Here is a 25,312-nt window from a genome sequence, read left to right as displayed (position 1 = left end):
GAGTCATCATGAGTTGGAGTTGACTCCACAGCAACTGGTTTTTACTGTGGTTAAGAGAGGAGGGTAGAAACAGTTACAACATCTGTCTAGTGAACCACAGGGTTCAAACTCATTAGGTCCCTTTAGAAAATCAAGGTTGAAGATTTAATGTCCAAGAGTACAATTTCTTTGGTTTCCTACCCTTCTTGCTGTGTACTGTAATGTCACTATTAGATAGTCTTGTCTCACCAGCAAGAAGACTGTGCTTAAGTCATTGTTAAGCATTTAAAGAAACACACAAGGCCTGTCTGGAGATGATCTATATACCCCTCAGTGGTTTCACCATCCCACACAGACCAAGAGAGAGAAGATGTACCTCATTGTGTGTAGTGCGCTGCTGGGATTATCCTGAATAAGCTAGATCAGGCTCAGTTAAGCAACTACTTTTGGCAGACGGTAGATATTTTAAAGAAGCAATTATTTATACCTCCTCCACTCTTCTCTTCTTCTCATGGGGTGGAGCAGCACTTCTGATTACCCCAACTGACTGAGCTTTTAAAACCTCTCCTGTAGATTTCTGAAAAATAAAATACAAAAGATCAGATTTACAGATAAAAGAAATGTAATTGTAGTAATCATAACTAAAAGGCTGTTGTTTTAAAATCCGAGGTGGTTTCTAACAAGTTTCTCCTAATACACTGAAAACAATACCTCTTTCTCAGTGTTCTTTTCACCAGTGGTAGGAGAACTGAAGGTGAAGTCGGATGACAAGGCATCTACAGCATCATCAGGCCCCATGGGTTTCTAAAGAAACAGGCCCAAGGACTGGTAAGACTTGGGAATCATTCACGTGAAAGAACAGACTGTAAACCCAGCCAAGGGAAGAATGTACTTTTTCAATTCCTTCACTTCCAAACAAGATGTGCTAATGAAATAATTCAGATAAAAGCCTATGTTTGGAAGGCGGTGGGTGTTCAGTAAATATTATTTTCCCCCTCCCCTCTTCTAAAGGTATTACATGTTGGGATATTCTCATTCTAATTTTATTAACATTTGTTTTATCCTAATGCTTTCTTTGCTCCATTCTTCTCCCCCTCCCAAAAAACAAAAACTATGTATGAAACCAATGAACACTCAGACACCCCCCACACCCACCTCTTTTCTCTGAACAGATGGAAACATCATCTGATTTAGAGGTTAGAATATAGAATTTAGACTTATCTGAATACAGAATTGACAGTCCCATCAAAGACATAAAATGTGTTTATCTAGATTTCAGAAGCCAGGTATGTAAACTCACTACAGAGTCTGCAGGAGGCTGGATGATTCCTTCATTTTTCTGAAACAAATATTAATTTGATGATGTTAAGAAGGCATCTATTTTTCAAAATTATTCCTTATGATTGTCAAACTGTATTGCTCAGTGAGCTTCACAGTGATGCAATGATAGTTTCACATGCCTCATTGTATTTTCTAAATTTAAAACATCTTGAAGACATTGACTTGATTAAAAATTACATTCCACGTGCCCCATTATATTTTCTAAATTTAAAACATTTTGAAGATGTTGATTTGATAAAAAATTACATTCCAAAAAAGTAAACAGTGAGATAAAAGTAAATGATTATTTAACTTACAGCCAAAAGTTCCCTGTATTTTGGTGGAAGTGTAACTTCTCTTTTACCCAATTCCTCTATGTAGGTAAAACTCATTGGATCCTGGAACAAAATCATACACGTAGAGATGTTATGTAATTAATTAGTTGGGAAAGTTATGTACACATTCTGAAACCAAATTTGATCCCATTATTAATTTATGAAACTAATGAGATGACTTAAAGTCATTAAGGGGCCAATACTTGATGGCAACCAATGTCACAAAAACAATGTGTGTACTAATTGTTTAGTGAGAAACTAGTTTGTTCTGTAAACCTTCATATAAAGTACAATTAAAAAAAAGGATTAAAAAAATCAGTTGGATTCTTATACATCAGTAAACAGAACTACAAAAAAGGAAATCAGGAAAGCAATACCATTTATAATAGTGCCTAAAAAATTAAAATACTTAGGAATAAATCTAACCAAGGACATAAAAGACCTATACAAAGAAAACTACAAAACAGCAAGAAACCAGAAGAGATCTACATAAATGGAAAAACATACCATGCTCAAGGATAGGTAGACTCAACATTGTGAAAATGTCAATTCTACCCAAAGCAATCTGCAAACACTATGCAATCCCAATCCCAACAGCATTCTTTAACGAGATGGAAAAAGAAAAAAAAGATGCCAATGCTTGAAACAACTCTGAAATTCTAAATTTATACGAATACTTTCCCATATTTAATTGGCTTAATGCATGTGTCATGTTAGAAAATAGTCAAAATACTATCCTGAAGTTGATTCCATATTAATAATACATTTTGTCTGAAAATGTTTTTATTATTTAATACTTCCAATATATACAGAAGGACGGTTAATAACAATGAATTTCTGTAAAACCCAACACTCAACTCTAGCAGATCTATAGTCATATCAGTTTCTAAGGAAAAAAAAAAAAAATCACATATGGAGTGGCTGCCTCCTGCTTAGTCCTCTCCAATCCCGTTCCCCTCCTTGTTACCCAGAGTAGCCACTGTCCTGGATTTTAAGTTTCTCATCTCCATCCACTTAAAGCTGAGCATATTTGAAATCAGTTATTACACACGTAGGCATCCATATATAACATGTAGCATTACTTCGCACGTTTTCAAATGTTATATAAATGGTGTTATAATCTACATATCATTCTGTAATATGCTATTTTTATGCAAAATTACGTTTTTGTGATACATTCATGTTGATACATGAATAATTCGTTTTAACTACTAAAAAGAATTCCATAATATCACTATCCTGTCTCCTGCTGATGGAATTGTTTCACCAGTTCTCATACTAACTCCCTGTACATGTGGACAAGGCTCCCGTCAGGGAATCTCTCTCTCCTGATGTGGAATTGCTGTTTGAAGTGTATGTATATCTTCAACACCCACTAGCTGTGGGCGGGTTGTCACTCTCACACTTTTGCCAATCTGATGAGTGTGAGGTAGTATCTCTCCGTGTTTTAATATTTTCCTAATTACTAGGGAGATTCTCATTTTATTTGTTTATTGGCCAATCAAGTTATATACTATTTTTCTGTTGGGTTGTCTTTTTCTTACTGTTATTTTATTCCTGATAAAGTCTGGAAACAAATCCTTTGTTATGTCTGTTGCAAATATCTTCTTCTAGTCTATGTCTTGTGGTTGTTTTGTAATTACAAGGAACATGTAACTTTACTGCTAGGAATAAGAATGAAGTGAGGGTAGGAAATGTCTGGAAAACAAAATAAGTTCAAGTCACTGGGCTTAAATCTTGAGACAGAAAATAAGTCTTTGTGGACAAAAAGGCTGTAATCCAAGGACATTCTCTGTGCAGATAATCAATAACCATTTGCTGAACCACCGGACAAACCATTTCCACCACCAACACTAATTTTTAGTTGCTATTATTGGTGCTGCTACCATCTTGTTTCTATCCCAGTAATAGAACACTAGGTATTTTCTCTTGCACGTAATGACCTTATTTACTCTCCTACCCATTATGTATGAATCTTTATAGATTTCAAGATCACATACTGAAACCTCTGGTCCAGTATATGTTGTATCATCCTCTTCAGTTACTTCAGGTGCCCCCAAAGTGTCTATTAAGTCATCCAAAGCAGCATCCATGTCTGACTGGAAAAGAAAGAAAACAGATATGGATGTTATACATATTTCACTTTGAGTTTTTACAAAATAAACCATTCCACATAGAAAATACCAAACACCAAAGGTTGTTCAATACCAAAATAGTTAAAATCTGGTTTCTAATAGACGTTATGATTTAAAGTCTCAGAGTACAGATTCTAGGTTGGACAGATAAAAACCAATATTCAGGTAAAAATTACAGTTTCAGTAAGTTTAAAGGTATTAACTACATGAATAAAATTATGCATGTATTGAAGCCGCCTGTCCAACATTCTCACGTTAAAGAAAAAGCAAAACAAAATACAAAAAAATTATAACCATATTGCTATAAGCATAGAAGAAATGCTTGGTAGTTATTGCTCATCAATAATTTTCCAGACTTACGTACAAAGAGCCCCAACAAAATGTCTACACAGCACTTCTTCCAAACAGAATCTATTTCAAAAGTGGTTTGCCCTGTGTCCTTTCATTCACTTGTGTTGAGTCACTTGCTTGCCTGAAGACGTTTACAAAATAGAAATTACCTGAAAGGGATGTTAAACTTACAAGAAGTCACAATCTACACTGTCAATCTGGATTTAAATCAGTATAATGAGTGGCAGAGCACCTTCATCCTATTTTTGAAGTTAAGAATGAATTATTGTGGACAATAATCTGCATCTAAATGGAAAACATCAACTTGGGAAAGAAACTATCATTTAATTCAGATTAAAATGATGGTTTAAGATGTTTATTGCAACATTTTGCAGTGAACAATTCTGGTATTTGTTATATTTCCACTACAACTTTAGGACTCACCTACTCGTGGATATGTGTAATAGAATTTGGGATCTGTTAGCTATGGACTGATTATTTGGTGAGTTTCAGAGAAAAAGCTGCCGGCTATCTTTAGTGATACCTCTGGTTAAAGATGGTATATTTTCAGGAGAGAAACTGGAATGTAAACTCCATGGCATATTAACTTGAGTTTTCAAAACAGATGTTTATAATATAAAATGTTACATCTTGCACGTGAGAAAATTACTTGTTCATAATGCATGGACACTTTGAATCCAGTCACATCAGCTTGAGACAACAGTTCATTAAAAAGGGTTCTTTATGTTACCTCTTCATATTCTTTGCTCAGGAGAAATCAGATTACGATAAACATTGAGAATATGAATAAATATCTTAGGAAATGTACTGCTATCTTCATACCTTTCCAGATGGCTTACTCGGTTTGGATTCAACTGGTACAGCTGCTGCTAATGGTTTCTTTTCTTTTTTCTGGTTGGGGTTTAGAAAGAAATACCTTTATAAAATTCAATAATATTACATATTTAAAAAGGGATTCCTTATAATAATAATAGCATTGATCATATACTGAATACCTGCCCTATGCCAGACACCGTGCTGTATGTTTTATATACATTTTCAGAACAGCCTAAATAATATCATTCCATTTAGTAATGTGGAAAGCAAGGCTCAGAAAAGTTAAGCAACTTTCCCCAGGTTACACAGTAAGGAGTAGAAACAAGATTTGCCTCCAGTACTGCCTGTCTCCGTCCCCACTATTCCTGGTTGCCTCTTCCAGGGCCCACAGCCAGTCTTTGCAAGCCCTGTGCAATAGTTTTGGTCACTTCTTTTAGCTGTGGCTCTCTGGTCTCTGTCCCTAATCAGCAAGATCGCCACGCTCCTTCCTTGCTTTAGCATCTCATCCTTAATTTCCCTAACATGAGCTTCCCTCCTGGCACTGCTTCAGTTGTTCTATCAAAGATGGCCAATAACTTCCCAATCTGCAATTTCCATGGCTTTACCCAGACACAACCTTCTTGATCCTGGAGGCATCCCTCTCCCGACACTCATCTCTGGTAGCAGCCATGACTCAGCTCCATCCTGGTTCTACACTGACTTTCCTTCCCTGCTAGTTCTGTCATTTCTTCTACTCTGTCCCCAACAACACACAGTCTGCAAGTTTCTGTCCTGCACCGGCCATCCTATCTCAAATCATTCTCTAGGCCCTAAGTGAACTGCTTTCAGGGCCAGGCAGGAACTAAATGGGTGCAGTTGTCGGATTTAAGACAATAGGGAACCTTGTCCCAAATGAAGGAATCCGAATTCTGGGCAGCAGAGCACAGAGGTGAAGTACAAGAGCTCTGTCTGGATCCTGGAGTGTAAAACGGGGATAATGACCAAACCTATCCCAGGAGATTGTGAGGACTAGATAAGTTAATATATGTAAAATGTGAAAGACAGTGTTTGGCATATGCTAAGCACTATGTAAAGTACTTGCTATACAAACCCATTGCCGTCGAGTCAATTCTAACTCACAGCGACCCGACAGCAAAGAACAGAACTTCCCCATAGGGTTTCCAGGGCTGTAATCTTTACAGAAGCAGACTGCCACATCTTTCCCGAGGGGCAGCTCATGGATTCGAACTGCTGACCTTTTGATTAGCAGCTGAGTGCTTAACCACTGTGTCACCAGGGCTCCCCTGCTATATAAGTAAGTGCCAAATAAGTGATTGCTGCAAATACTCTGTGTGTAGGGCATGATCCTGGTTCTGGGCAATTGAATCTACTTCCAAAATTCAGCTATGACCTTAGTCATGCATATTCTCCCTCCCCTTCACCACTACTCTCCTGCACTCTAAAACAATATTCTAATTGCCTTGATACACATCTTTCTTTGGATACCTCAGATTCAGCCTGTTCAAAATCAGACTCATCCCCTTTCCTCCCCAGTCAATTACTCCTCTAACTTCTGTCCATGGTAAGCAGGGCCCAGAGAAAGACTAGGCAAGCCAGAGTGGCCAGGGTACTCCCACACTCACAGGAGCGTCACAGTGAGTACCTCCTTAAATTCTGTGCCCTGGGCACCTTGCTCTCCTCACCTTAAGGTTACCAACCTAGTCAACAAGACTCAGAAGCCCCAAGTTATTTTAGAATTAACTCCACTTTTGCATACTTCAGCCAATAATTTCCTAAAACCTGAAGATTTTAACTCTGCAATGCCTTCTGCATCACTCCCTTCTTGTTTATTCTATCCCAGCTCCAATTTATGCTACATTATCAGTCACCAGGACTACGGAAACAGCCTCTGACCAGCCTTCCACTTCTCAATCTATTCCATTTCATCCTACCCTTAATCCTCCTAAAGCTCGGTTTTAATCACATCACTCCATCTGTTCTCTAATCTTCAATGGCTACCCACGGCAGGCTGAATCGCATGTATACACTCACCTTAGCATTCTGTGCAGCATTGCCTCAACCTCTCTTTCTGGTCTTATAGCACTCCCTACTCACCTCCCTGTGCTTCACTCTGGAATGCCCTCTGTACCCAGAACACACCTTACTCTTTTCCACCTTGATGCAGCCGCATGCCTGCGATCCTAGCTATCCTTTAGTACCTAGCTCAAACTGGATCTACTCTCTCAAAGCCCTTACCCATTTCTCAACTCAGATGGAATTCCTGGGCCTCTCACCAAGCAGCTCCCTGTGGGGTCTTTCTTAATCTGCTTTGAATTACAGTCCCAGGTATTCTGTCTTCTCCCGAACCTCTAGATGGGCCAAGTCTGCAGCTAAGTGTGTCCTGCAGAAACCACTACAATGCTTTAAACACGATAGGTACTAAAAATAAATGAATAAATGAATAAGGGAGGGAGGGAAGGTATATCTGACGAACCCCATTTTATAGGAGAAGAATCAGAGGTAAAGAAAAGTGAAATGTTGTGCTACAAGTTTCAGCACAAATCAACGCACAACAGAATTCCATATACGCTTCTCCTAATGTTACTGTTTAGCTTTCACGGGTCACAGTGGCTCGTTTACAGCTAGCATAAAATTTCAAATTGTGATTAAAATTTTAAATCTGTCCTAACAGATCTAGTCCTTTGCCTCAAGTTGATCCATTTTTCAAACCATTTCACAGTACTCCTCGTGGGCAGAAGAGAGGAATAAGCACCCCCATGGTGGAGGTCTCCAGGTAGTGCCCACGTGGTCTCCCACAAGAAAAAAACTTAAGTTGTGTATCTCATTTAAAGGTTTATGTAAATTTTGCCTTTACTCCATAGTGTGATAAAAATAATGTGCCTTTTCTCACAAAATCTGAGAAAAATTGATGTTTTAGGGAGATGTGCCATACGTTTCTCCTATAACTTTCCTTACCACCTTGCCTGCAGGGGACTACCTTTCCCATTTTGAAAACCAGGAATATAAATAAATATATACTACTTTTTTCTAGTTTCATCTCCATCTTTTCATTTCAGCTAATTGTTGCTTTCACTGCTTACTTGTGGCTTCAGGAGAAATAAATACTGGCATTTCTAGGGAGACATGATCTCCAAATGGATTACTAACTCTGCATTTCTATGGGTAGAAAACCTAGACTACGTCTTGTTTTATATTCTTGGGCTAGTACCTGAAGTAGCTCATCAAAGGATCTAAAGGGATTTGCCCATAATTAGCCCAACCAAAAAAAAAACACACCTGCTGCCGTTGAGTAGACTCCGACTCATAGTGACCGTATAGGACAGAGTAGAACTGCCCCATAGGGTTTCCAAGGAGCAGCTGGTGGATTCCAACTGCTGACCTTTCTGGTTAGCAGCCAATCTTCTTGTTAGCAGCCATAGCTCTTAACCACTGTGCCATCAGGGCTCCTCATAATTAGCCAGCAGGACATATATACTCTTCTCCTGAGAGGGCTTGCTATGTCTTCATTGAAAACCTCCCTTATAAATTCATGTAGACGTCATGACTTTGTGATTTATTTGTATCAAGATTATCTGGTGTTGACACTGAAAGCTGAGAGTAATGCTCATTCAAATGCTCCTGGCAATTTTATTTGCTTTAGTTCAAATTTACAAATCTTGAAGACAGGATATTTATCAATTCACATTTTAATTTCCTTGGTATGCACAGGAGCCCTGGTGGCACAGTGGCTAAGCATCTGGCTGTTAACCAAAAGGCCGGTGGTTCGAACCCACCAGCCACCAGCAGGAGAAAGATGTGGCAGTCTGCTTCAGTAAAGATTTACATCCTTGGAAACTCTATGGGGCTGTTCTATTCCGTCCTATAGGGTTGTTATGGGTTAGAATTGACTCGATGGCAGTGGGTTTAGTTTTTGTTTTTTGGTATGTACCAGGCCTTAGACATGGCAAGTGCTCAATCAATATTTATTGAACATATAAATTTCAAAACCATTTTTTGGTATCTTGTTCACTGTATATCCCTTAAATGCCTGCCCCTCTTCACAAAATGTCACATATTAACGGTGTTCAGTTTTATCAAATGAGAAGTTATTTGAGTGTGGTACCACTGGAACCCTAAATGGTTAATGAGAGCCAGACCTAAAGCACAGGTGGGAAGGGTCTTCCCTGAGCACCAAACCAAAACCCACTGCCACTGAGTCGATTCCGACTCATAGTGACCCCATAGAGTTTCCAAGGCTATAAATCTCTACGAAGCAGACTGCCACACCTTTCTCCTGTGGAGTGGCTGGTAGTTTCGAACTGCTGACCTTTCAGTTAGTAGCTGATCACTTTAACCACTGCACCACCAGGGCCCCTTTCACTGAGCACACGGTTCTGACAACAGAGGCATTCTAAGCATGAGGCCCACCCACCTTTACATCTGCATGTGTGTGCTCACCTTGTCATCTGGTTTGCCAGATGTTGCAGTTACACCAGCAACAACACTCTTTCCGCCACCAGAAACTGTATCCTGTGATGCAGTCTAAGGACAGGGACAAGAGAATGACAGGACTAATTATCTTCGGATGACTAGTTTTGAGATCATGAGTTTCAAATGTTATTAGCATCTGCTAGTTTACCCTTGTGGACATCATTATAGAGGAATGTTTACTAGCCTCTACTGTGCATGGTACGATGCTGGGCACCATATAATGCTGGACTCAGGTGCCTACAAAGTCCATGCAAGTGACACAAATAGGTGAAGTGGGCCAGGTAGGGACTATGGTGAGCTGGAGAACATATACCAGGTGCAAAGGCTCTAGTCAATTGTTGCCAGATATTCTGACTTTTTTAAGAAATGTGAGATATTTCCATTTTATGTGAAGAAACCTGACTTTAATTGTTGGCAACTAATTAAAAACAAGTTTAATACTGTAAGCCAAACAGAATACACGAGGCTGCATTTAACTGGTGGGCAACAAATTTGTGATCTCTGATATAAAAAGTATATTGTTTAGCAGACCTAGTTCTTGTCTTCCAAGAGCTCTCAATGAAAAAGTTCTTCTCATAAATTTTATTCTTCTAAAAGTTGACCACCATAAGCTCTAGAATTATCTATTTCTGATTTTTGGCTCTAAAAGTTCACCTCCTCTACAACAAGATTCTAAACACTTTGCCAGGTAAAGAAGCCGCTCATGCAGGGCACCTGTGTTGTCATAGCCTGTGTGTAGAGGGGCCTAGAAGGCAGCTTCAAGTCAAAGCCTCCTGCCTGTGAGGAACCACAGCCTTCTGACTTGCAGTCACAGCCGGCCATCGCTGCACAGGAGAAGACTGGACCATGCCCCCCGTTAACCACTGCTGCCTTCTCAGACCTTCTATACACCCTGAGTTTCTACAAGAGCATTTTCCAAAACCAATAAAATAATAGCACTAAATCATTACAACATACAATATATTCAATATAGCCCCACAGACTCAAATCAGGGCTTTTAAATGGTTCAGCCGGGTTCAGTCATGGCTGACAAGGCGATATCAAAATGGACCCAAATTTTTAAAATGTGGGTGAACTGGAATGCTAACTGGAATGGGAAAAATTACGAGTTGAATCCCTGCTAGAAACTTAATCTCCCTCTTAGAAAACGAGCAGCATGCACGCTGCACAACAACAAAATCTCTTGACCAGAGTTGAAAACAGTGGTGCCCAGCTCAAAGATGGCAGCCAACTGTGCCACTCTGAACATGTGTTGCTCTCCATCAAAAACAAAACCAAACTCATTGCTGTCGAGTTGATTCCGACTCATAGCGACCCTACAGGACAGGGTAGAACTGCCCTGTAGGCTTTCCAAGGAGCCCCTGGTGGATTCGAACAGCCGACCTTCTGGTTAAGAGCCAAACTCTTAACCACTATGCCACCAGGGTTTCTGTCCCTCTCCACAGTCCTGGCAATAATCCAATGTTACCCATCAGGCTCCTGAAAAGGCTCACTACACTTCTTCTGAGTCTCCCATTCCAGGGCTTTGACCGTAATTTTTCCCACTCCACTTAGCATTCCAGATCACTCAAAATTTTAAAAATTCAAGTCTGTTCCGGTTTCACTCTATCAGTCATGACTGAGCCAGTCTGAACCAGTCTGAAGCCCTGATTCAAATACACAGGTCAATGTGAATTAAAAAAAGAAAAAAACTAAACCCGTTGCTGTCGAGTCAATTCCAACGAACAGTGCCCCTACAGGACAGAGCAGAACTGCCCCACAGAGTTTCCAAGGAGCGCTTGGTGGTTTTGAACTGTCGACCTTTTGGTTAGCAGCCGTAGCACTTAACCACTGCGTCACCAGGGTTTCCACAGTGTGAACAGGGGACCCATATATTAGTGCCTAGATGATGTTTAAAAAACAAAAAAGGCTGCCATGGAATTGACTCTGACTCACGGTGACACCACGTGTGCCAGGGTAGAACTGTGCTCCACAGGGCTTTCAGTGACTAATTTTTTGGAAGCAGATCAGCAGGTCTTTCTTTCAAGGTGTCTCTGGGTGAACTGGAACCTGCAACGTTTTGGTTAGCAGCCAAGCACATTAACCACTTCTACCCAGGGACTCCCAGCTGATGTGCTTCCTTCCTACCGACCTGCTTTACTTACCTTTAGCTCTGTTGACTTCTCTGTTGTCAGCTGCTCACTTGAGCTGGGAACTGCTTTTTTATCATGAGCATGCTTGCTTCCCGTGTCTGTTGTATGCTTGGGTGAGCTCTTTGGCTGAAAGCACACATGCATACACACGCAACACTGTTAACAAGATGATAGTTTCAAACACAATAGTGATGCTTTTCTCTATGCAGTGGAAACAGTTCATAGCAGTTGTGGCTTATGTGGTTTTAAATTGTATGAATTTGAATTCATGTGATATAAAAATGTGCTGATATAATTTCTGTTTAGGTATCAAATTTGAAATAATGCAAATTCTTCCTCCCAAATTCAGCAAGAATCACATAATTTCAAAGTTTGAGAGCTGAGTAAGTTGTAAACCCTGATATTGCCACATGAGGGCGCCATTTTAGCCAAAATACAAATGCTAGCCATCCCTCTGCAGGGCTAAGTCTCGAACGATGTAAGTTTTGAATTACACCTCACAAGGAAAAAGTCTTCATCTTAAAACAGCAAGTCCTAACAATAATAATTTACCTCTCTGTGTTCCTTTGGCTTTGTTTCTTGAGTTTTCTTCTCATGAACCACAGATGGCTGTCAATTTTAAAAGATAAAAACTTAATTACTTTCAAGTCCACTATTTTCAAATTTCCAAATAGGCTCAAGAACAAAAATCTCCATTAAATCATTCTGCCTCTCTTAGGAAAACCTATTTAGGCCCAGTTCTTTGAGATCAGAGAAGCTGACATGCATTGTCTGGTTGGTAGTAATCTCACCAACAGTGTCTGATAATGACAATTACCAAAAGAATAATGAAAAAATAAGCATTTCATCTAGAATGATGTTTACACATATGTATGTGTCTCTGAATTACTGTTTTTCACAATTCATGCAGGTAATTTGGTAACTGCAGGTCCATTACAGAGAAGGCAACTGATCAGTCTAACCACTGGGTTTGTGGACAGGGCGTCCTACTCTACAAATTAAGTTTTAAAAATTCTCCTCTCACAGGGGAGGAACACTGTCTTTACACAGCATTTTCTTTAATTTATTGATTTACATAACCCTTTCTCAATTCCTTTGAGGTTTGTAAATAACCCAAAGCACTTAAAAGTGGAGTATAAGACAACCTCCACCTAGCTGCTGAATTCCTCCCTCCTGCAATTACCATTCTGAGGCGGAAGGGGGATGTTAGGATGCCTTTCACACAATTAGATAAGCCTCACTTTTCATCCAAATGACCTCACCCTCACCTAAGCTTAAACGACTTTGATCAAAAGCATCTCTATGCTTTCCAATGCAGAAAACCTTGTGGTCTTACCTGAGTATTCCCTTACACACTTGATAAAATAGAGCACCTTATGAGGGGAAACATTTGCCCTGCCTGCAGATACCCACAGGTCCACCTCCACGTGAAGCAAAATGACTTTCGGAATGGACTCTGGAATAGACTCTGGACAGCCCTGAGTCAGGAACCCAAGGGAAGCCCTTCCCAAGGGAAATTCAGTGCTGTCTCCTGAGTAACTGATAACTAGTTCCACCAACCAAGATAAAACAGTCAAGACAAAGCCAGCCAGAATCTTGGGAATGTTCTTGTCTTTAAGTTAGGTAGGTGTTGTATTCAACGGACAGATTATTATTAATGTGTCATCTTTAAAGTAATTGGGCATGCTTCTCACTACCCTTTCTTCTTTCTTCCTCCTGCTTTATTGTTTTAAAACAATTACTTCACCTATATCAAAAATCTAGATTTGAACAAAAATGCCTTCTGAAATATATTTTGTCAGTGAAATATTAGACACTCATTTTAACCAAATATAGATTTAATGTTTTAGCTATTTTATATATACTATAATTATATTAAAAATAGTCCAAAAATCATTATATTAGCTGACAGACTTTCCTGATCATTCAGTAGCACCAGTGTAGGAAATTGGTTATTAATTGCTTATTCTTACAAAAAAAAAAGTCCCAAATAACACAATAGAGAGTTCAATCAATTACCTTAGTTGATTGTGACTTCTTTTCAGGTTCTGTTTTTACAGCCTACATTCAGAAGGAAAAAAAGAAAAAGAAATGGAGATAGCATATAAAGATTATCATAGATTTTCTTCAACTAAGCAAGTTCAAAAGAGATGATTTGGATCTAATATAAATTTTATGAGTTGAGTTTATTACGTTTTGTTTTGAATTGGAACTCTAGATAAACATTTAAGTATACAGGCAGTCCCCAGATTCTGAACGAGATCTGTGCCTGTGTCTTTAAGTCTTTCAACTGAATTTGTAAGTCGGAACAGGTGCATATGGTTCTTATTTAGCCTTACTTGAGTGCAAGAAAGGAAACCCTGGTGGCACAGTGGTTAAGAGCTACGGCTGTTAACCAAAAGGCGGGCAGTTCGAATCCACTAGGTGCTCCTTGGAAACTCTATGAGGCAGTTCTACCCTGCCCTATAGGCTCACTATGAGTTGGAATCGACTCAACCAGTAAGGGGTTTGGTTGGTCTTTTATGCGTAAGTGAAGGTGATTGTGATGAAGAATTTGTTGCCAGTAGGGATTGGTTCAATCATTTCAAAGTGAGGGCATATTTACATTAACTTCAAAGGGCAAGTAGGAGTTGTCTGTAAATCTGGGGACCACCTGTACTATATTCTTTTCCCACTGGTGGCACAATGGTTAAGCACTTGGCTGCTAAGCAAAAGGTCTGCAGTTTGAACCCACCAGCCACTCCGTGGGAGAAAGACGTGGCAGTCTGCTTTCATAAAGATTTACAGCCTTGGAAACTCTATGTGACAGTTCTACTCTCCCCTCTAGGGTCTCTATGAGTCGGAATTGTCTTGACAGCAATGGGTAATAGTGTTCTCTTACTATTCAGATGGCAATTTACACTTTACTTTTTGCTATGTGTATCAAAGAGATGTAAAGACTTATTACGATGAACACTGAAGCTAGTATGTAAGAAAATAAAAACCATCACCTTCAAAGCCTAGGGTATTGTGTTTCGAAGCCACTAAGGTGATCTCTTTATTAGTGAAATACTTGCCACAGGTTTTAGTTGACAGTTTGAGACAATGGGATAGTGACAGAATCGAGGGCACAGAAAGCCATGAAATTTATTTTTAGTGTCAGGATGTGAGCAGTGGGTAATTAAGCCTATCAGAAAGGCCGTGATAGGGTCAGAATGTGACAAAAGATTGTGAACCCCCATGATTAGCATGTGTTGAGCAGCTGAAGTGACAATTAGTAAACAGTGATGCCCAATACAATGAACCACGTCACCTGCTTTTTGTGTCTTTTCTTGATAGGAGGAAGTGGTCCTTCTATCTGTTTGTTGATTAGAATGGCCTAATATTAGAGCACACCTCCAACAAGTTTACCAGAATTGTCAGAAAAGTTTATCTGACAGTCAAAAAAAAAAATGTATCAACAGAGCTAAAATGTTTATAGCAAGATCCTTTCCAGTTCAACCCAATGCATATGCATATAACTCAGAAAAACTATAGGAGCATAAATCCTAAGGTCTCAAGCAAATATTTCAGTTGGGGTTTACTTTATGTCAGTCAAACAAAATCAGTTAAGATTTCCATTAATAAAATTAATTGCTGTTCCCTTTCGTTTCCTGTCCTTCCCTGAGTAAAGGCTGCTTGAGTAGTATTATTTTCCACCTAGATGTCTAATGTTGCTTGTTTGCTTATGATCAAATAAGTAGTGAATACTTATAAGTAGGTCATCTTGAAAAGTTTTCTAAAGTTCTGTCAACATAACCACGGAACAATTTTGTAAATATTTAGTGCATGGATTTTTACTGTACACATTTTAGCCCTGCATGCCAAGATCTAAAGTCCTAGGAATGCTTCTAAAGAGCTCGCTGTTAATTTAGGACCTTTAGTGTGGTATTTTACAGAGTTTAGATTAACCTTTACCCAACCAAAGGTTATCTGTGCAAAAAAAAAAAAAAAAAAACACAATTCCTTAAGTACATGTGCATTCTCAATACAGGCAAGACATGAAAACTTGGTTAAACTTTTTGTGAAATTTTCAAAGACAGACATTAAAAATTAGGCCTAATGCGTCTGCTATTTCTTTCTCTTTTATCTGCTCAATGGTATCAGCACAAACTTCTATTTCTCTATTATGCGAAGAGGCTAAAGCCAAAAACCCCATGGAACACAATTCTACACCAATACACAAGGGGTTGCCACGAGTTGGTAACTGACTTGACGGCAAACGGTTGGTTGGTGCTTCAGTAATAAAGATACATGCTTTCCTCACATAATGGACCCTTGTTATGCCAACACACTTATTGTTTTCAAAGGGAAAAAAAGTTCATGATCACAGAAATGTTTTAAAGGAAATTTTAAATTTTAGATCCTTTCAAACTGTATCCTTAGTAATGAATTTTTTTCATGCTATTATCCTTTCTGGGGTTTATGCAAATACAGTTCACTAGATGATTAACAAGGAAAATAAGCCATTGGTATTGCAGTGGTTTGAATCTATTAATAGCTTCCAATTTGTAATTTGGCAATCAAGATGTTGCATGGGAGAATTATACAACACAACTAAGAATGTATGCTCACAGACATAAGCAGCTTATGATGAAATCTACATTTTAATCAGTAATCACTAACACACTTCCAAAATTTATTTTTGGTGGTGCTGAAAATAATAATGATGACAGTAATAATTATTGTCTAATATCTAAAAAAAGTGACATTGCAACTGAAAAGGACAATAACTGAAATGAGAAACATAACAGAAGGACTCACCAACAACCAAGCAGAAGAAGAAACAAGCAGCAAATTAGAGGATAAGATATTCAAAACAGAGGTTGAAGAGCAACAACAATGGAGATTCAAGAAGGCTGAACACAGTTTAACGGAACTATGGGACAATAAGAGATGTACTATATGCATCACAGAATTCCAAAAGGAGAGGAGGGAGAAAAAGGGATAGGAAGAATGTTTGAAAAAATAATGACAGAATATTTCTCCAACTGAACGAAGGACATGAATCTATAAATCCAAGAAGCTCAAAGAACCCCAGGCAGGATAAACCCAAAGATCTACACCAAGACACATCATAGTTAGGCTGTCAAAAAGTAAAGATAGAGAATCCTGAAAGTAGTGAGAGAGAGGCAAACTGTCACATACAAAGGATCCCCAATAAGACTAAGTGTCGATTTCTCCTCAGAACACTGAGGCCAGAAGGCAATGGAATGATATATTTAAAGTGCTAAAAGAAAAAAACAAAACAAAAACCAAAATGACCAACCAAGAACACTATACCCAGTGAAACTGTCCTTCAAGAATGAGGGTGAAATTGAAACATTCTCAGACAAACAAAAGCTGAAAGACTTCATATCCACCAGTCTGGCCCTACAGAAAATACTAATGGAAGTTCTGCAGATGGAAGGAAAAAGACACTAGAAAGTAATTCAAAGCTACACATAAAATGAAAGATCCCTAATAAAGGGAACTGCATGGACAAGTGCAAGGTCTAATAATAAGGTATTCATGCTTTATAATTCTAATTGTTTTGTCCTTCGTGCTTTTTATAATATATAGAAAACAGATAAAATTATGTCACAGGGAAAATGAAATATAAAGACATAATTACTGATAACTGCAACAAGGGGGGGAGGTATAGATACAGAATTCCTTGTATATTACTGAAGTTGTTACCAACTTACCCTAGGATGTTATGAATACAAGCTGTTAAATGTAATATTTATGGTAACCAGTAAGAAACTGTCCAAAAAAACATACATAAAAGGAAAAGAGAAGGGAACCAAAACAGCCCACTATAATAAACCAGCAAAAACAAAAGCAAGCAGTAGTAAAGGACAAAGAAGGCTTAAGACACACACACAAAAATAACAAAATGGCAGAAGTCACTTCTTATTACTATCTACAGTGAATGTAAATGGACTTATTCTCCAACAATTTTTTTTTTTATTGTGCTTTAGGTGAAAGTTTACAGCTCAAGTTAATTACTCATACAAAAATTTATACACGTATTGTTATGTGATCCTAGTTGCAATCCCTATAATGTGACAGCATACTCCTTTCCACCCTGGGTTTCTCATGCCCATTTAACCAGCTCCTATCCCTTTCTGCCTGCTCATCGCACCTCTGGACAGGAACTGTACATTTAGTTTCGTGTATCTACTTGAACTAAGAAGAACACTCTTCAAGAGTATTATTTTATGTTTTATAGTCCAGTCTAATCTTGTCTGAAGAGTTGGCTTTGGGAATAGTTTTAGTTCTGGGTTAACAGAGAGTCTGGGGGCCTTGTCTTCTGAGGTTCCTGTAGTCTCAGTCAGACTATTAAGTCTGGTCTTTTTATGTGAATTTGAGTTCTGCACCACACTTTTCTCCTGCTCCGTCAGGGACTCTCTCTTGTGTTCCCTGTCAAGGTGGTCATTGGTGGTAGCCAGGAACCATCTAGTTCTTCTGGTCTCAGGCTGATGGAGTCTCTGGTTTATATGGCCCTTTTAAGTCTCTTGGGCTAATATCTTTGTTGTGTCTTTGGTGTCCTTCATTCTAAAATGCTCTAATAATTATTGTTTCACAATAACTTCTTAGGTATCAGGCACTGTTCTAAGCTTTACATGTGCCAACTCATTTAATCTTCACAGTAACCCTATGAGACAGGTATTATCATCCCCATTCACAGATGAGAAACCAAGACACACAGAAGTTAAATAACTTCCCCAAGGAGCTGGGGTTGTGTGTTCTCAATTAGTGCACTATGCTGTCTCTCCATTTGCTGTGGGATAAGCACTGTGCAATATGCTTATGTGTGTTTCTTCACTCAGCCTTGTGAAATGGGTACTACTATCATTCTCCTCCACACTGTACAGATAAGGAAACCAAAGCAAAGAGAGGTTGCCCAAATTCACAGCTGGTGTGGAACCAGGATTTAAAGCTGGCATGGCCATCTGGCTCCAGTGACCCAGCTACATGGCCGTTCAGCCTTCTCATCCTGATCAGAAATGATGTGACTTTCATCTTACTGCCGGCTATATGACTACCATAGATTCTAATGTGCCAAGAACAAGCGAGGTAGGACTAAGATCTAAACATATCACTCCCTTCAGAGCTAGATTGACTTTCCTTTAAAGGTGTAGACCATGGCAAGATTTGGCCTAGGCGTCATCTTGAAAAGTATCTTTTCTCTAAGAGCTCAAAATATTTGGAGCTTGTGAAAATCCCCAAGAGGCGGCTAGTATTGACGTTATGAGCCAAACATCTGAAGACATGAAGATAAAATGATTAATGAGAACGGTGTGATTTAAACTCATCATGGAAAGAGAATCCAGGCCAAAATTGGTCCCCAGTCAGCCATTGGTGATACCTCATCATATGCATATTTTTGTCTCTCCCTGTCTTCTCGCTCCTTCTGCTACTTCTTCTATCTTGCCTTCCCCCTGGCTTCATAGATCTGCCAGGAATTCTCATGATTACTGAATAGTGAGGCTGAAGAGTTGGCTGACACTTGTTCTAGATAACAGGGCACACTTGAAATAAGCCTTGGTCCAGGAGTTGCAAGAGTCGCGGGGGATGGGGTAGAATGAGGCAATGGGTCAAATGTGAACCGAAAGAAATCTTACATTTTCTGGCTCTCCTTTCTATCTCCTTTCTTTAGTTTTCAGGGACTGTAAGTTCAGTGAGACGTCTTTTTTTGTAGATGCTTCTCTTATAGCCTTTTAAGACTGGACTTCATAAAAATAAGTAGTGACGGCTAATAGGGCAATTGCTGATGAGATAAAGTATATCTTTAAAACAATTAAGAAATTAATGTAAGTATAAAATACAAAATAAAAAAATATAACATAATTTTTTATTAAAAAATAAATTTAAAAACAAAAATGAATGCCAGATAACCTAAGAGTGTAGATTTGGATAGTGTGGTTCAAGATATTTACAATGTCCTTTAAAAATAGTTCAAAAGGAGGTCATAGGATCCCTCAACAGTACTGAATTATGGTGCCATGTTACCTGGGATAGGATCTTTATAAGATGTCAAAGTAATATAAGTGGAAGGCAGAAAGCAAAAGTAGGTTGGCGATTTTAAATGGGCAATTTAATAATAATGGAGCTGGGGTGGCTTTCAAAGGCGCTAAAGAACATTGGCTCATAAGAATTAGTTAAGAGTACTGTGAAAATGTTCCCTCTTTTAAACCCCACCCTGGAATATTCCCCACAAAACAGAGCTTGAGACGTTGTAACTAAGGGATAGGGCTTAAAACAGTTTTCAGTCAACTCTTCAGAACTAGGTTTACCCTATGTGACAATCTCGTTAAGAGGACGTTATTTTTTTCTTTTGTGATACCAAGAAATGATTATTACAGTAAATCTCAAAATAGAGCTCAACAAAGGTTTCTCAATAAGATGGTATCCTTATGGTTTATTTCCTTCCATGTTTATTTAGCGTAACTTTTCTCATTCTTATGTATATATTTTAATTGGCCAGAATAATAAAATCATTTTACCAAGAAGTTAATAATGTATATTCTTTTTCGATTCAGAGAAATGTAGATTCTCTGATAATTAAAAAACTCTATTAAGTCTAAGACCAAAAATACTCTAGGTGACTACTATTTTCTAGGCATTCTAAATAATGTAGGTGTGCAAAGATGATGTTTGAGGTAAATACTGGGGTGAGGGAGAGCAGATCTTCCAAAAATCCTCATAAAATAGGGAGAAAACATTTACTTTCATGAACTTGATCTTCCTGGAACACAAAATTCATCTGTCAGCAATTACATTTGTTTTGTTTTACAATATAATCAATTAAAGTAGTATTCACCCAAGTTAACTATTGAAGGCTATTCATACCTTGGTTTCTGTGGGATTCATACTGGAAGATTTGCTGGTTGCAGCAGAGGATGCTGACACCTAGAAAGGAAACATAAAGTATGATTGTATTTAACCTGCAAGCTACACCTTCAGCTCCTCCTTAAGCCGTACTGTTATTGTTAGCTGCCATGCGCTCTGGTGAAACCTGTTCAGCATCACAGCGCACGCAATCCACCACAGGTAAACAGGTGGTGGCTGCGCATGCGGTGCACGGGCCAAGAATCAAACCTGGGTCTCCCACATGGAAGGTGAGAATTCTAATTCTACCACTGAACTACTAATACCTCACTCTTAAGCCACAGTCACTTGTAACTCTTTACCTTGCTCTTACCTAGTTTAGGGCACCAGCCCCTACAAAAGTCCAGTAGCTGGTGCTACCCAGTGGGTGATAAACATGGGTTCCAATTTCAGGTCTGCTACTTATAAAATAATCTTGGGCAACTTAAAGTTTCTGAGCTTCAGTTTCCCCATCCTCAATTTTTCTTCAGAAGATAAAAACTACCTTGTAAGTTTATTATAACTGCTGCCCGGCACATAATAAGTGCTCGATAAATATTATTATAATTAGGATTTGTGTTGTTTTGAGAAACATGGACTTTGAAACTCAATAGATTTGGGCTCAAATCCCAGCTCTGCCACTTACTAGCTGTGTGACTTCGAGCCTTAGTTTTCCCAGCATATAAAATGGGACAACAGTTAATTTACAGGGTTCTAAGTATCTGAGGTAATGCGCATTAAATGTACCCAGCATACTATTCTAAGACCTTACTCAAAATAGAAAAAGACATAAACACTGGGAAGGAGACTTGGATGGATTAGAATCGTCCTTTCAGTGTCACAAAGGAAAAGAAGGTAGGAGATGGGGCTGCAGAGGGAACTTTGCTGTTATTATCTGTCTCATCTGGACTCCTCCCTGGAGGGCAGGAGGAGATGAATGGGAACTGAAAAAACTAAAACCAAATCCACTGCGTTGAGTCGATTCTGACACACAGGGACCCTACAGGACAGAGTAGAACCTCCCCATAGGGTTTCCAAGAAGCAGCTGATGGATTTGAACTGCCGATCTTTTGATTAGCAGCCAAGCTCTTAAACATTGCGCCACTAGGGTTCTGAAGTACTCAAGAAACACTTTTCCTAGGGATACATGGGGGTGGTGAAATCAGCCCCTGCAATCTACTCACCTAAACAGTGGGATGTGCACGTGGAGACTTACATGGTATTGAGTTCTATTCTAGTACTCAGCTTGTATTACTCTGGTTAATATTAAACAGACAATTACTGTCCTTACAAATTCCAACCCAGGCTCATTTAAGCCTCCTTAACATTTGAGTCCGTTAGGTTTTAGAGCCCAGGGATTCCACCTGGCACGGGTTGCCTTCTTAAGTAACCAACTGTCAGTAAACAGCTGCTGCCCTGCCAACAATACCCAGAGAAGCCGATAATGCGGACTTCACTCTGCTCCAATGCCTGGCCCTGAGTCACCTCAGAGGCTGAGTCACAGAGCAGGATGGGCCTACTTCTCCCAGCACCACCCACACCCCCAACACTACGGCTCACGGGAGTGGGCTGGATGAAACGCACGATAACCTATGGCCCATGAACAAAATCACTTTCCTCATGGGGCTCAGTTAATGTAGAACATGTTGATGCCCATAATTAAAGTGAAATTATCATAATTTACAGAAAAAAGTCCAAAGTTTTTTTATATACTGATTTTCGAAATATAATCATATGAACTTAATTATTCTCAAGCATTCTTAGTCATCAACTGAGCACCCCCCACCCCAGTGTACACACACACACACACACACACACACACACACACACACACACACACACACACACACACAGTCATTGTACCAGGGCATGGAGCAGCAGCCTCACTCACATTCCCTTTGGGATAAAGAAAGGAAGATGTACCAAGGTATATTTTCCCCCATGAAATTAGTGGACAAATATATGAATGCCCTTTTTTCACGGAGAACATTTTTAAACAATTTGTGGGGATTAATGTCTCCATATTTATATAATACTTATATAATTTATATTTCTGTCTTTCCACTTTAGGATTGGATGTACAAATTTCCACTTAAACTCAAGAAGCTCCACTTTGCTGCATCCCATTCCTTCAAAGATTTCCCTTAACCATACAAAACCACCAAAGAAACCAAATACTTTACAGAAAAGTGTCCTTTCAGATGTAAATCTCCTGAGGAACACTAACTTATTTTTTGAACATTCAAATTTATTACCACATTCATAAAATCACATAGCTCTGAATTTTACAACCTGCCTTAGTACTTTATTAAGCAATATGTGGATGTAATGCTCAAATCCTAAAAAGACAACTTTCAAAAAACCACCAAGAACAGTAAAAGCTCTACACAGAATAACTATAAATAAGCATGAAGCATGTTAAAATGAGAACTTAGCTGAAGGTCTTGGCCCTACCTGCTCTCAGCATAGGCTCCTCCATGAAAGTTTTATCTCATGACTAAGGTGCTAGGCATTTTGAAACTAAAACATGAAAGCTACTTCATGGGGGCTGGAAACAAGGAGAATACGTTCCTCTCTCCCCTGTTACTAATTAATTTGACTGTGGCTTACTAAATTTTAGTATATCAGTAAAAACAAGGAACTTTTAATACTTGTCACCTCTGGTACGGGAAAGAATATACTTTTACTTTAAATCCTTTTGTACTGTTTGAATTTCTAATCATGTATATAAATAACTTTTATAATTAAAAAACTTTGAAGAATTCATTCATTCATCACGATGTTAGAAATAACCTTTTGGAGCCCTGGTAGCACAGTGGTTAAGAGCTCGGCTGCTAATCAAAAGGTCAGCAGTTCGAATCCACCAGCCATTCCTTGGAAACCCTATGGGGCAGTTCTACTCTGTCCTATAGGGTCGCCATGAGTTGGAAGTGACTGGACAGCAACGGGTTTTAATATGTTTGTTTTAAGTAGATGAGGAAAATTGAAGCTCATAGAGGTGAAGTGACCTATCCAAGGTTTATCATAGTTTACTGGCTCAGCAAATGTTTATCCAGAACCTGTGCTAGGTACTGGGACAGTTTGTGCCAGGTACTATGCTAGGTGCTGGGGTCACAGTGGTAAATCTTCCTAACATATCCCTGCCCTTGTGAAAGTTATAGCCTGGTCAGAGAAGGCATAAGTAGAATAATCACACCAATAATTACTTACGGCAAACGTTACAAAGGAAAATCACAGGGTCCCATGAGGGCACAGACTAGGGAATCAGAACTAGTCCAAGGGGCAGGTGATACTGAGGAAGTGACAGTTAATGTGGTGACTGAAGGATAAGCAGACAGAAGGCTGGGGAGGAGCATCCCATGCATGAGGACCCCCGAGTAGTGTGTGTTAGGTCTGGGACCCAGGCCACCTGATTTCTAAACTAGGGCCCTCCCGCAGCCTCTACTACTCAGCCAGTCCTGCTAACATCAGGAGGCAGCCAGAATCAGAGCATAAGCCATCAGAGCTCATACACACCAAAACATCTACATGGGACTACTGCTACAAATCACACTGAAGTGCAGCTATATTTTCCCTCCCAAACAATCCAATATACTAATATCCAGAGAACTGATTAATTTATAATTATTTATAATCTTGTGTATTTATAATCTTGAGATAAGGCAAAAAATCAGGGTAACAAAGAGCAGAGAAACCGCCTTTATATATATCATCCTCCACCTACCCACCCATTTAACAATTGCTATTTAAAAAGCCATGAGACAGAGGCTAAGGATACACACACAATGAATAAGAGATGATCGTGGCCTTGGAAGAGCTCAGATTCCAGTGAAACAATGAGACATGAAGTAGGTTTATGCTACAATAAGTGCTCTAACTGAGCTATGAAGAGAGTCGTTTATGACCAAACAGATGTTTGACTTCTAAGCCCATCTTAAGTAATCTTGCTGTATTGTTAGGTTAAGGAGCTCCGATGGCACAATGTTTAAAGTGCTCGGCTGCTAACTGAGAGGTCAGTGGTTCGAATACACTCAGTGGCTCAGTGGGAGAAAAGATCTGGCCATCTGCTCCTGTAGAGATTACAGTCTAGGAAACCCTATGGGGCAGTTCAACTGTGTCCTATAGGGTTTCCATGATTCAGAATCGACTTGATGGCCCGCAACAACATTGTTAGGCTGCGTTAAAATAAACTAATATTGATTTAAAAAAAAAAAAGATTAGTTGCAGCATAGAAAAATGGATTAAGTACTTAATCCTGTACTTAACTAATACGGGTAATTTACTTTCTGGAATTATAGTAAGTCCCTGGGTTATAAATGTCCAACTTGCTGACAACTCGTTCTTGCCCTTTAATGTTATATAAATTTGTCCTCATTTTGAAATGACTGAACCAACCCCTACTTGCAACAAATTCATCACAATCACCTTCACTTGCTGCATGTGCAGCTTTTAAATTACTGACAAGCTTTTGAGCCTTTTCTTGCTGTAAAGTAAGGCAAATAAGAACCTCATGCACCTGTTTCAACTTACCTACTTAACCTAAAAATTCGACTTAACACCCTTCGGAGCTGATCTCGTTTGTAACCCAGGGACTGCCTGTACTCGGCAACTCTCTTTAAATTTGTTCATTTGACACTATAATAATTTTGGAAGTTTACCACAGTAAATAATTGGCAATATGCAGGGCAGATAACATGCTCTAAGACCCTTAGAAAATGGAAACTGTTTTGCTTTTTCATGTAAGTTTTGCAAAGTTCTCCTAGACTCAAGCCTGTCAGCTGTCCCACCTACGCCGGCCAGATTAACCTTTCTGCGTGCCGCTCTCACGCCCACGTCACCCCCTGGAGTAGAATCAGCAATGACTCCTGCTGCCCACTCTATCACAAAAATTCTTTCACTT

The 25,312-nt window shown here is 39.1% G+C and overlaps 1 protein-coding gene across 1 annotated transcript in view; it reads right to left on the bottom strand.

The window, feature by feature from the left end:
* CAST (calpastatin) overlaps nucleotides 1–25,312 on the bottom strand; it is a 119,124-nt gene that overhangs the window by 31,411 nt on the left and 62,401 nt on the right. The window contains 12 exon segments of the mRNA XM_023730076.1: nucleotides 356–556; nucleotides 691–783; nucleotides 1,280–1,318; nucleotides 1,617–1,697; nucleotides 3,635–3,733; nucleotides 4,943–5,011; nucleotides 9,374–9,457; nucleotides 11,551–11,664; nucleotides 12,091–12,147; nucleotides 13,558–13,599; nucleotides 14,831–14,875; nucleotides 20,395–20,454. Coding sequence (XP_023585844.1) covers nucleotides 356–556; nucleotides 691–783; nucleotides 1,280–1,318; nucleotides 1,617–1,697; nucleotides 3,635–3,733; nucleotides 4,943–5,011; nucleotides 9,374–9,457; nucleotides 11,551–11,664; nucleotides 12,091–12,147; nucleotides 13,558–13,599; nucleotides 14,831–14,875; nucleotides 20,395–20,454 — 984 coding nt within the window.

The sequence above is a fragment of the Trichechus manatus genome, unplaced genomic scaffold, assembly GCF_000243295.1.
Source record: "Trichechus manatus latirostris isolate Lorelei unplaced genomic scaffold, TriManLat1.0 scaffold00032, whole genome shotgun sequence".
Classification (NCBI taxonomy): Eukaryota; Metazoa; Chordata; class Mammalia; order Sirenia; family Trichechidae; genus Trichechus; species Trichechus manatus.
Note: the sequence above shows the minus strand (reverse complement) of the source record. Positions and strands in the feature narration are given on the sequence as shown.